This window comes from Neolamprologus multifasciatus, chromosome 7 (assembly GCF_963576455.1).
Source record: "Neolamprologus multifasciatus chromosome 7, fNeoMul1.2, whole genome shotgun sequence".
Classification (NCBI taxonomy): domain Eukaryota; kingdom Metazoa; phylum Chordata; class Actinopteri; order Cichliformes; family Cichlidae; genus Neolamprologus; species Neolamprologus multifasciatus.
The window spans coordinates 7,712,459-7,725,637 of record NC_140445.1 but is presented as its reverse complement, the minus strand read 5'-3'; the positions used below and the strand labels follow the sequence as shown (position 1 = coordinate 7,725,637).

The window sequence follows — 13,179 nt, the reverse complement described above, 5'->3', positions numbered from 1 at the left end:
TGAAGTATACAGAAGGATTTTGAATGCAAACTTATAAAGAAATCACTAGAAATGTTCAACCTCCAACCAAAGAATATCTTGTGAAGACTTCACAGAGCGCTTCAATAAATCCAATCAAAGAGCAACTTTGGGATTCATTGCTTCAAAATGAGCTTGGATACTAAATTAAAAGCTCTGCAACCTGGAACAAAGAAGAAACCTGTGTGTGTGTGTGTAATATATATGTTTTTTTTTGTTTTTTTGTTGTTGTTTTTTTTTTTGGGGGGGGGAGAGACTGTGCATACAGTGCTTTAAATTGGGACTGTATTCTAAAGCCACATACAATAATGTTATATCCTAAATGTCTGTGGTAGAAGCTCGTGTTGGATTATTATTCCTCTCTTAAGTTTAAAGATGATTATGATGATTAACTTTTAGGAGCTGAAGCCACTCAAAAACACTGTACCTCTGATGGCGTAGGCTAGGAAGGCATTGGACACAGCTATCAGTCTGCCGTAATAATACTTGTGCTCCCAGTCGTACTTAGCAACAGGCTGAATCTTCACCTGAAAGAATCACAAAAAAACCCATTGAAAACAGATGAGTAACCTCTGAACAACGTTAATAAGGAATTAAAAAACTGACAAGGCAAAGAACCTCAAAAGCTGAAGAAAGTCTAAATGATGCTTTAGATGATCTGTGTTTTTATAACTGTACAATTCCATTTTCAATCATATCATTTTCTCAAATGATATGAAAACCATATCATTTGATAATGATATGACATTTCATGAAATGTTATAAAAAGAGAATAGGAGATTATAGTGCTCATAAAAATTAGTTCAGATGTCTTTAGATAAATATTGTAGCTTATCACTTGTAAAAAAAGAAAAAAAACAAAACACCATGTTGAGTCATCACAAATACAGGCTCAGATAAAAATAACAGCCACAGTCAGAAGGACTGACTGTCTCCAAATTTCTAATTTGTTCTCTTCACCAGAGCTGCAAGGTTGTAGCTGATGATTTGGTTTCTTACCTTGTTGCTGCCTCGAGCCTTGCTGTTGATGCTAGAGTCTTGGCTTGCCACAATCTCCACATTGTTAGAAGTAATTGGAATACAGGTAGAGCCATCATCACCAGAAAGGCAGCTGAAATTGCAGCACATTGATTCAGTTAAAAAAATAAAACAAAACAAACAAACAAACAAAAAAAATTAAAAGTCCTTATAAATATGACACCACTAAGCAGGTTAAATGAGAAACTCACATTATCTGACTCTCCTGAGCACTGCTGAGATCTGTGGAGATGGGTCTTGTCGATTCTGACATAGTTGACCGGTCAGTGCTCCCCAGAAGGCCTGTTCCCAATAACCCATTCAGCTCTCCATTAAAAGATGGCTTTCTACCACTTTCACTTAAATTTCCATCTGAGAAAGACAATGAAAGTAGGAGATCCAGCAGCTGCAAAGAGCTTGTGTTTGTTCTGGGGCTTCCTTACCAGCTTACTTTTGACTCATCTCAGAGTCTGACACAATCATGTCACTGATGCACAATTGTACAGTGATTTTAGACTTTACAACAAAACAATGAGTCACATGCAGTCTCATAGTGATACACACAATATTCATTACAAAGTGTAGGACAATATTTTTTTTAACATATATTTTCAATGGCAATCTATTATGCTCGTTTCCAGAACATATTTTTCTGAGGACTCTAGGCACTCTAAAATTATGCTTATTTATCTTATACAGAGCCTTGATGCAGACCCTCACTTTATTTGTCTGAGAAAAAGTCTGTTTAAGAAACCTTCCCCTCATTTGAAGTCAATGTTCTTATGATTGGCAGCTCCTCTCAAACAGAAGCATTAACAGCAGGCAAATGGGGTGCTCACAACAAGACATGTGTGTCTGAGATTACCATATTAAAAATATCCATTCCTACTGACATCATACAAAGCCTAAAGCAGACAAAACTTTCCACATGTAGATTAAACTGAGTCTTAGTAAAGAAAAGCTAAACCAAAAGAATTTTTTAATCTAGGACTGGATTTAAAGTATCCCTGGGAAACAGAGCCTAAAGTTTTAGACAACAAACAAAGAATTCAGGTCGTAGTATGTTATGTATTTAATACTTCTGATTCTCCACGGTTTATAAGCATTTACTAATGAAAAAGGCAGCAAAGTAAGGAGACGTTAAGGCGTAATATATGCTACTTTTCCATTCTGTTGTTACTTCAAAGTGTGCCGAAACGGTCAACAAGTAGTGTACTGGACTGAGAGTCCAATTTCTACACCTACTCCTAACATAAAATAACGAAATTGATTAGACCAAGTTTAATCAATTTATATATCTACCCCCAACATAAAATACTATGACGTAAAGATAATTAAGACTAACACAGGTGCAAGATACTGAGTTCCTAAAATCAGCATGTCTTCTTCACACTTCATGATAAAGTTGCCATGTAATACATCGCAAGTGAGACAAACAAACACACGTGGATTGGTGTTTCCAAATTAGTAAAGTAAGTCTTCTGCGCAGTTTGTGGGGGCTTGTTCACACCAGTTAAATGCCTCACATTAATTAAGGACAAAGGTATAACCACTTTTATGGCTTCGGAGTAAAAACACCAAGTACAACAGAGTTAATTTCTACTAGACGAAATATTTACCTAAGACACGCTTTTTTACACCAAAAAACAGATACACACATACGCTAAGCTCCTAACCGAGCTAACACTGAGGATGATAAAATACTTTACGACGCAGTTAGCACTCCAACATTACGACGACCCGATACACTTTCGCGGCTCCGCGGAAATTAGTGTTAAAACAGATTCAGTGACACGCAAACTGTGTTTTCACGCAAAAGCTGCAGTTGACCCTGACTTCGTTTCAACACAACTAAGCGGCACACCACATCACGCTGGCTAAGTTATTTATTTAGCTAGCCAGCTAACTAGCATTCAACTAGCTTCTGCGGCCTAAACCAGCGCAGGCGCTTTCGCTCACGGCCCCCACTTACCGGTGCTGTTCCCGGGGCGGTCGAGCTTGAGGATGTCCCGGAGATGCTGGGTTGCACCCTCGATGTCTATATTAGTATTGGACGCCATGGGTGAGGGAAAGGGGAGCTCGAGTTTGTTCAGGGGGAAAGGATGAAATTTTGTTTCCTGCGATGCTGCTGTCACTGTTCACCCCGAGCAACCGTCTAAACTTCCGTTTCGTCCGCGCAATGGATTCCGACTTGTCATTGTGTCAGGTCAATGGTTCCCACCTCGAACGCTACTGACGTTCATTTTTTCCACGAGAAGACACCAGTCACTAACTTTGTTAGATATTTGAGTTGAATTATTATTATTGTCCTTATGAAATTTTTGTATTTATTTTTTGTTAGTTTTATCAACGGCGTCGTACATAATGTCTCCTTTTAGCAGCTGTTTTTGGTTTGGTTTTGTGTTGTGACATCACGCTTTTGATCGTATCAGACCAGCAGGCGGCAGCTAATAAAACCTTTATGGTCCCTAAATGTCAAAATGAGCAATACATATATGCATGACATTGTGAGAATGACTGAAAGAGGGTTTCTCACTGAGGCTCTCTGGTGTTACAGAATCAAGCTCTTTAACTCAGGGTGTACTAAACATCATAATCTCACAATAAGACATTTCCTCAGATGACCGATAATTTCAAATTATATCTATAATTTCGTTGGGCTGGTCTTAAAACCAACCAGGATCGTGCTAAATTCGTTTTTACAATTCCTAGTGTTGTTTTTAAACATCATTCCAAATTTAACTGAATTTTGCTAGTTTGGTTAATTGGTTATTTCTTGGTAGTAAAAACATACCGTCATTTAGACAGTGCAGACTTTAAATACATGGTTTGAAATGTGAATTTACACTGAAACTACATGGTCCCCTTTTAAAAACAAAGTCATAAAATGATGGACACTGAGCATCTAGCTGATCTTCTATTAATCATCTAAACAAGGGGGAAAAAAAACAACCTAAAGACAAAACTAATATTAACATTTACAAAAAGTTTATAATTAAAGAGGCACCACAGCATGATATGGAAAGACAAGGTCACACCATTAAGAAAAAAAGTCCAGGTTTTATTGTGTATCGTGGCTGTAGTCCATGTTTAACTGCCAGATGTGTGTGAAAGAGAGAAGAGAGAGAGAGAAAATAAGCGGGGTCAGAGCAAAACACAGCAATGTCAACCTTTGTCATCCATGAGCAAATGAATCATGGCAAAGTTAACAGTTGTGTAAAGAAAGATAAAACTCTATTTAACACACTAAGGCGAGCTAATGTAAACACACAAGTGGCATCTAAAAACAAATATGTGAAAAGGAAACTGAAGAAGCCATCTTTGAACCTGAACATGGGACTACAAACCAGTCAACAACAGTGCTAATAGAACTGAGTTGACAGCAGTGGAGTCAACAGTAGAGTAGAATGGGTTAGAGTAGAGTAAAGAGGCGAGCAGAGCGGAGTTAATGGCATCGGTCAGCTGTTTGTCCTTCGGGTGGCTTGAGTATTGTAATGAGGGGGTTCCCAGCATCATGCAGATCAGCAGAGTGGCAGACAGGGGCGTTTGATTGGTCAGCCGGTTCTCAGCAAAGAAACACGTTGCAGTTCTACAGGCTGGGCTGGTCTGAAAACCCGTCTGGATGAGGTTCAGTGATTGACATCTAGAATCTGGTGTTTGCTTGTTTGTCAAAACAGGCGTGAATGAAACAGCCGGGAGGGAGGGATGAGCGCTCTCTCTTCTCCTCCCTCCATATTTCACACAGTGACCTTTCACTATGGCTGCCCCTGCCCGCCAAAGTGGAGACGCAGGTTAACCGAAATTGTGAATGGCCAGCCTGAACATGTCATTGGTGCACACCCATGCATCGTTAATGTTCTTCAGGATGAAACTCTGATGGAAACCCATAATGGGGTCTTCATCTGCCTGCAAACACACACACAGATGACAAAGCTGTTATTGATTGAGGCTAGTTCATCAAAGGTACACATTTAGAGTAAAGAACACCTGCTACAATAAAATTATACTGTTATTCATATTGTTTTATTGAACTGGATGCCTCTGTTTCATACTGTCAGACACAGCAGAAATACACCAATGGAACAGTAAAATCAGTACAGTGTATGGTGATCAGTAAATACTCCTACAAATATCACTTTAAGAAACATTTTTGAATAGGTAGAAACAATTTTTCAGAATGTAAACAGAGACTTTGTTCACAGGAAAGCTAGCTTTGCCTTAAAAATTTCAACAGTTCTTTCTAGTGTGGTGTGTATCCAGTCATCTAGATACTTGTTACTGACTAATGAGGCCAACAACAGAAATACCAGTCATCAAAATTATTGTGATTTTAATAATCTATAGCCCCAGTTAACATCTGGGTCTAGGATATGTCAGAAGTGTACATCTATTCATCTCTCTCTCCATTTCATATGCATGTCTGTGTCAAAGTAACCTGCCATATAATCACTCGCCTGAAGCAATGCAGGTATGCATACCTGCAAAAGAAGGCTGCCGGTGCTAGCACTGCTAACACCACACTTTGCAAACTATCCTAAAAATCTATTTTTGTATTTTTTACCATGAGGTATAAAGTGTGAACTGTGGAAAGTTTAAATCTCAAATGGAACCATAAGCCTTCCCCCTTGCTGATCATTGCTTCCTGATCCAAGCAGATTTAAAGAAATGTAAATGCCTTAAATGTATTTGAAGAATAGACAACCTGTTGCTGCCTTTCTAGGCTAGGTTGTTTGTGTGACTGGTATTTTACCAAGTTAAACCAGACTATTGTCATACAGCAACTCCTAATAAAGTCAGTGTGTTTTGTTCATTTTTCGCTAGTGGAGTCAAGAGGCCTGTACCTCAAGCAGTTTTCCAGGTAATATCAGGGTTAACCCTGGATTTCTTTGTACAGTGAGGGTTGTAAACTCCTTACCTGTGTATATCACCATACTATGTCCAAACATTCTGAAAAATCAGTTCTCCTAAAAGCAGTGTCACCATGCTGGAAGATTTCACAGATCTCAATGAGTAGATAGGAGAGTTTAACATTTTTTATTAATCTTTTTTAAAATGGCATCTAAAGTCCATCTTTTCTTGATAAGCCTCAGTAATGAATTTTAGGTTAGACCCAACTTTATTCTTTGATATTTTTTGTGACCTGTAAGCAATTTTAAAACTATTTTATTGCTCCATAAGCATTAATATATGATCTACACCTATTTGCATTTGATGACCTTATATCAAATTTACACATAGATTAAGCCTACATTTGAATTCAATTTCTGTTTTTCCCATTTCATTTTTTACTCTCAGACTGTTCCGTTTATAGAATACAAACTGCCTTTTAAAATATTAATTTAATTAAATACTCAATTATGATCCATCAGATTATCCCATGTCTTAATAATAAAGTTGTAATATTGATGGGTTTGGTAACTTGCACAGGCTGTATTTTTGTCATCATTCTTTCATGGCTTCAAATAACAAACAATAACAAAACTTTATTAATATAGCCGCAGTCTTCCAGTTTTATTGACTAAAGCACTTAAAGCTCATACATTGATTCTTCCTCTTTAACGCTAAACTACTGTACAGTGCTTTTCCTCTCATAGCACTGTTTTGCTGTTACTTTCAGTCTGTAATATGTATTTAACCTCTTCATATTTTTCCCCATATTATAGTCTTATATTCCTTTTTTTTTTTTTTTATATAAATCGGACACTCTGCTGTCAGTATACTTAATCCATAATTGTGTCTGATCAAATGCTGCCAACACCATCCTATTCAAGTAGTTACAGTCTAAATTGGTAAACACTGTGTTAATAGCCCAGCTTTCTGTGATCAGTCATCCTTACTGCCATTGTTAGGGTAAGTGAATCCAGATAACACAAAGATACCCTGGGCGTGTAGATATGCTAAAGACAGCTTAAAAATAAGAAAAATTACCAAATTTCCCATCACCCGAAGAACTGAAAAATCCTATAAAATACTTTAGATCAAAGTTTCCCCACAGAAGCAGAACCACCCTGCTGTTTCCTAGTGGGGCTAATGTGGCTAACATAATTATTAACTTTGATCTCTCTTCCACATGCACACACACACACACACTCTCATACACTCTCGAGCTCTGAGGAAAAATTAAATGTTGAGGGAAGACTATAAATTGAGCACAATTTGTGCAAGGAGTGATTTATAACCAGCAGAGAGGTACTGGGTGTGTATTTCTGAGTTTGTGGTTTTATGCGCTTCAGTGCCAGTAAACTTAGCTGGCTTTCTGTTAGCCATGTGCATTAGTTTGCTTCTGTCCTACATCCGACACTCATTTTAACACAGCTGAACTCACAGTAAATTTTTTCTCATTTAAAAATATCTGTTATTGTTGTCAGACAACAGAAAAACTAAAATACAGACACTGACATGCACTGTTAAAGACTGAGCTCTTTAGGGAGTAAATTAGTTATACTAGAGGCATATATCATGGTTAAAAAAAACAAACAAAAATCAGAATTGTATTTTGGACCAAAACTTGAAATATACATTTAGGGGACATCTGGAACTATATTAATATTTCTTGAAGTGGCCTTTATAATCTGAACTGAATGCGGTAAATGGTTTCAAATTACTCTTAGGCATACTATATGTAATATTTGTATGGACAATGTTTCACTTCAACAATTAAATATTCCTCAATTTTTATTTTCTGAGCGCTTTCTTACTTTTAGACTTATCGACAAGTCTCATTTCTTCTCCTTAAGAAAAAGAAGAGAGAGAAAAAAAAAGATCCGTAGTTTGAACCCAGTTCAGCTGAAGAGAATGAAGAAAACTGACTGGGGTACCACCAACTGCCAACATGATGGGAACAAAAAGTCAGTTGAAAGTTACGTTATCATTTACTGGATTAACATTTTTGCCTAAAAAGTGCTTCAAATCCAGTTTCTACATTAAACACACACACGCTCACACACTAAAATCTTTCTCATCATGTTCAACCTATAAATTGTAGTTTTAAATTAAGAAGCACTGATCAGATCCTGGAAGAATAAGGGAAACAACCTTATTTACTGTATAGCTCAATGTGTGACAATTTAGCTGTAAAACAGTGAATCCTGTCACGCTTCATTCAATGACATTGTGATAGTGCTACTTACTTTAAGCTGTCCTACAACCATACTCAAGATGCAGCTGTCTGGAGTTGGCTGATGGTCCTGCGCCGTTATACTATGCGCTATTTTTTGAAATGGGAGACTCTGGTCCAAACAGATAATGAAGATACACAAGAGAAAAATTAATACAGGTATATCAGGCAGTGAAAACATTTACTTAAGATGTGTCTGAAGTATTCCAAACTATTTTGATATAAATGTTACATATAGAGATTTAATAATCACTACAGCTGTGTATATTAGCATCTTCTTTTAATGATCACATATCACAGTTTAACCTGGTTTCTACTGTGCATGAGCTTACACTGCCACTACACATCTCACTTAAGCTACTAACCACCTGTTGCATGCATGTGACCTCTGTATAAGACAATAGGTTAGCAAATGTACTCACAGCGAGTTTCTCGACAATTGCTCTTTTTCCCTGGTACTGCTGTCCTTCCCACGTAAGGCATGATGCATCGATCTGTGTAGACAGTGGGAAAGAGTGATCAGCACAAAAGTGGAAGAGGATGTAATGTGCAGATGAAAACCCACATCATGACTCAGCAGATTCCTTAAAACATCATCAATTAGACCCTGACATGTACAGTTTAAAATCACAGATTGTTACAACCAACGTAATTATTTTGTCAGGGGTTTTGGGCTGCGTTGATGTGAAAAAGTGCCTTATGTAAATGCTTTGATTCATCAAACTGAACCTGCACAATCATTTTAATAAGTAGGTTTATTTAATGACTTTTCCTTTTTGAGACCTTTTTTTTCCCCAAATAAGGAATGTGAAGACAGCACATAGAAAAAGACTCATTTTCCTACTCATTAAATCACTCATAGAATGAGTGCCCCGAGGGCCATATAATGACACAAGGGCTAAAGCTAGGGGTTACCCAATGTTCTGATTATTGAATAATACCTGTACAATGTATAGACAAGGCTGCTTATTTTGTTTCAAGACAGATTTTATTATATACAAACCAATTTCATCATAAAAAATAAAAACATTTTCAACAGAAGTTCCACACATTTGAAAAGATGGAGTCAAAGAACACAAAATGTGACAGTTTCTGTCAACTAAATTAAGAACGTATTGACAAGCTGTTTACCTTTGTGCCTTTGGCAGCACTTTCTAATTATATAATCACAAGTTCTCAACTATAGAGGGAAAAAGAATTCAATCCAAAGATCCATGGCTTGCAAATGTGCATGGTATGTGCGAGTGAAAACAACATGCTTCCAAATAATAATCATCATGACCACAAGCATCACCACAACTTCAGGAGTAAGTCTGACAATGCAAGGCTGATGTCTAGACCTGCTCGATTATCAAAATCCAGATATATTCTGGTCAATATTGGACAATTATTCACTGGCTCTAGAAACTTTTACACATTTATCTATTTGTTTTAAAAGGCTTCCTAACAATGAATTCCCTTAAACTGGAAATGTATTTCGTGTGTGCATATTAAAAAAAAAGTGAATTAAACGGAACATGCTACTATGTAGACAGGAGGGATTTGGGCTAAAAATCAACACAAAAACGAAGGACTTTTTAGAAAACACTATTCTTTTCATTAACCATGTTTTCTGAATCAGTCTTGTCGCATTGTTTAGAACTAAATGACAGCAAAACTGAGGCTATTTTATTCAGCCCTCCCAGCCCCACAAACATCTTCACTGAGTTACTTGTTCATTTATCCAGATATGTCGATGCTGTCATTAAAAATCTTGGTGCTTTAATTTCCTTAACTTTTAACAATCAAATCAGGAATTTTGTCAAAAGCTGCTTGACAACATTCCCCAACTGAGAACCATCACTAAATGAAAACTAGTTTTGTATCTAAAGATCTAAAGCGTTATCCATGCCTTTATCACCTCTCAGCTGGACTACTGCAATTCCCTGTGTGTAGGATTGCCCAATTGCACTTTCTTTCATTTACAGATGGTTCAAAGCGCAGCTGCTCATCTCGTACGAGTGAGCAAAGCTGTTTTAGCTAAGCTGCCCTGGCAACCTGTAAAGTTTTAAATATATTTAAACATTATTTGTTTTAAAGCCCTCTATGGATTAGCTCAGCAAATATATTACAGATCTTTTAACTCCACATCACGTCACTGAGATCATCATCACAATAACTTCTCTTGGTGTCCTTTTCTCACATAAAAACTAAAAACGACCAAAACTTTGCAAATATTGCCCCTAGGCTCTCGAACTGTCTGCCACTTTAATTTATTTATTTTGTAACTGTTGTCTGACATATTTCTCAATTATAATTTTTAATATGCTCCCTGTCTGTTATGCAAGCTATGTGTTTGTAATTGTAAAACACTTCAAAATGTGCCATATACATAAAGTGACCTGACTGGACAATACCTAAATCATTAGGATTATAAACTCAAAATTAAGGAAAGTGAGATTATTACAGCAAGAGTTTACTTATAAACACCTACATAAGACAAGTCCAACTCACATATATAGATCCCAGTTGTGATCTGTCAGAGTCAAACATCTGATAGTAGTGCTGCACAAAGCTGGATCCTATCTGCTCCCACAAAGGCTGGTCCACCATCCTGAATCACCCTGCAACTCACACTGAGTGTGTGGGAGAGAGCGAGTCAGACAAACGTAATGAGATAAGAAAAGGGGCAATTCATAGAAAAAACAACAACAACAGCACCACCACCAGCAGCAGCAGCAGCCTCCCACTTATATCAAAACTAATTTATAGTCACCAGATGTCAACATAAGCTTCAGATTTCTGAAAAAACTCTTGGACAGCCCTCACTACCATAATTCAAGACAGTATTCTGGGATGCTTGTTTTATAGAATCGAGCTCTTAAAGCAGCAAACAGTACAATAGACTGTACAGTACACACATTGTTTTGATTTCCGTTAATTTTTTTTTAAAGAAAAATGTGTTTTTAACTAAAGACCACAAAAAAAATGAGCATATAGATCCCATTTCATTGAGAAAAATAAATGTTAAAATTACTTAACTGAATGAACCAAAGTATATTTTGCTGCAACGGATCCCTCCGCTCGGGTGACACTGACAGCCCAAGTCATGTGCTCCCACATAACGATACACGGCTGTTACTGGAACAATCCGAGCGCTCTGCACATTAGCAGTAGACTGCGAGCAGCATACCCCGAATTGCGACCACACATAAGTAGTTCGGGGCCCCCGTAAATATAGTCAGAAGTAAAGGGGGATTGAGGAAATATGAGCAAGTAACGTTAATATACGGAAAAGCTAATTTTTAACTACTTAACTCTAGCTAACTAGCTCCTGCTAGCTTGTGTCATGTTTGCTAATGTTGACTCAGCCTGTGCTAGCACAGACAGTTCACATACGTAGCATGTCTCCTCGCCAGCCAATGTTAGGCGTCAGATAACTTATATTTCCAGGCGTTAGCTGATCGGCCAGCTGGTAGTGGCCTGTTCACCAGTTGCTATAAATACCCCGTCTGCTTTGAGTGTTCATACCTCTTGCGGGCCCGCGCGTACAGCTCTGGAACACCGAAACAGCTACTCTACATAGGCGTGTCCACGGTTAGCTCCAAACCGGCCAATAGCAACCGATTTAACAACTTATACCGCCTCGGGCTTGTTCGAATGTCAGATTAAACTAGTGCTTTTTGTTTTCGAACATGTTTCCATTCACTATTTTGTAAGGGGGCACCATAAAAACTAGTAATAAAAACTTACCTCTTACGCCGAGGCCGGCTGCACGATCGCACAGTGCAATGTCTGCTCCGCTACGAGGGTACGTACAAAAAGCCGTAAAAGGCCCGATGCATTATGGGGATTGTAGTATGCTAAATTTGCTTGTCTATCGCATTTTACATAATACTGCCACATTCTGATACATACTATATAAATATCTGTATATTCAGAAGTGTGTCATGTCATTTATGATTGTGTAAACTGCTTGCTTTTATGTTGCTTTTATTATTCTACTGTGTATTATTATTATTGTGTCCAAATCACACGTTTGATGATTTCTGAAGTGAAAAAAAAAACAATAAAAACCCATGGAGTAACAGACAATAAAAATGGTAAGTCAAAAATGGTTTTATTTATTTGATGTACAAAGATTAAATGTGCTACAGTCACGACTGTCCAGCAAGAACACTTACATTACATTACATTTGCTTTTAAAATTACATCAATTTGCAGCACAAAACAGATTTAGTAATTTGTAACTTGTGCCTTCATTGTTCTCTTAGGTTAGGTTGCTGAGTCCACCAGATTGAGAAAAAAGGCATAAGCAAGGCTTTTTACCCAAACACAATTTATTTCTGCAGTCAACAGCAGTAAAGGCCACCGCAAATAGATCCACAAACCGACACACCCTGGTTTGTTAAAAACATCAATTCAATTCAAAATTTATTTGTATAGCACATTTAGAAACAACAGAGTTGACCAAAGTGCTTCACAATCGGTTAAAAACAAGAGAACACAACAGAGAAACAAATATAAATAAATTAGAAACAAATACAGGTAAATAAGAAGACAGTGAATTAACAATAAAAACATAAAACAGGCCTGATGGTACTCATACTGAACTTGAATTAAAAGCCAAAGTAAAAAAGTGAGTTTTAAGACGCGATTTAAAAGACTGAATAGACAAAGTACGAATCTCCTCTGGCAGATTATTCCAGAGTCTGGGTGCTGCTACTGCGAAGGCCCGATCTCTATGCTTCAATTGAGATCTTGGTTGTGCTAAGAGCAACTGGCTAGAAGATCTCAGTGCTCTTTGGGGGTCATACATGTTGAGGAGTTCGTTTAAATAACTAGGCGCCATATTATTTAAAACTTTAAAAGTAAGTACAAGAATCTTAAAATCAATACGATATTTTACAGGGAGCCAGTGTAAATTTGCTAAAACTGGAGTGATGTGTTCCTACATTCTAACACCTGTTAAAAGACGTGCAGCGGCATTTTGGACTAACTGCAAGCGATGAAGAGATGAGTGTTAAAAGACCCAAATAGAGAGAATT

At 37.4% G+C, this 13,179-nt stretch overlaps 2 protein-coding genes across 4 annotated transcripts in view; both read right to left on the bottom strand.

Annotated features, from left to right (window-relative positions):
• The window catches only part of edc4 (enhancer of mRNA decapping 4), a 29,180-nt gene extending 25,235 nt beyond the window's left edge, over nucleotides 1-3,945 (bottom strand). Inside the window, exons 1-4 of the mRNA XM_085164681.1 lie at nucleotides 3,008-3,945; nucleotides 1,248-1,407; nucleotides 1,018-1,129; nucleotides 446-545 (exon numbers count right to left, since the gene is read on the bottom strand). Coding sequence (XP_085020807.1) covers nucleotides 446-545; nucleotides 1,018-1,129; nucleotides 1,248-1,407; nucleotides 3,008-3,095 — 460 coding nt within the window. The 5' untranslated portion in view covers nucleotides 3,096-3,945. The remainder of the gene's footprint in view (nucleotides 1-445; nucleotides 546-1,017; nucleotides 1,130-1,247; nucleotides 1,408-3,007) is intronic.
• Nucleotides 3,946-4,075: 130 nt separating this feature from the next.
• nutf2 (nuclear transport factor 2) lies at nucleotides 4,076-12,000 on the bottom strand. Of its 3 annotated transcripts, none has more exons than XM_085164688.1 (5): nucleotides 11,885-12,000; nucleotides 10,646-10,767; nucleotides 8,575-8,646; nucleotides 8,166-8,264; nucleotides 4,076-4,941 (listed from the first exon to the last, which is right to left on the bottom strand). In XM_085164688.1, exons 2-5 carry the CDS (start codon nucleotides 10,742-10,744, stop codon nucleotides 4,828-4,830), a joined length of 384 nt encoding a protein of 127 aa, XP_085020814.1. In that variant the 5' UTR covers nucleotides 10,745-10,767; nucleotides 11,885-12,000; the 3' UTR covers nucleotides 4,076-4,827. The 3 variants fall into 3 exon arrangements, with proteins under 3 accessions (XP_085020814.1, XP_085020815.1, XP_085020816.1); XM_085164689.1 differs by lacking the exon at nucleotides 11,885-12,000 and adding an exon at nucleotides 11,663-11,861; XM_085164690.1 differs by lacking the exon at nucleotides 11,885-12,000 and adding an exon at nucleotides 11,531-11,655.
• Nucleotides 12,001-13,179: the final 1,179 nt, after the last annotated feature.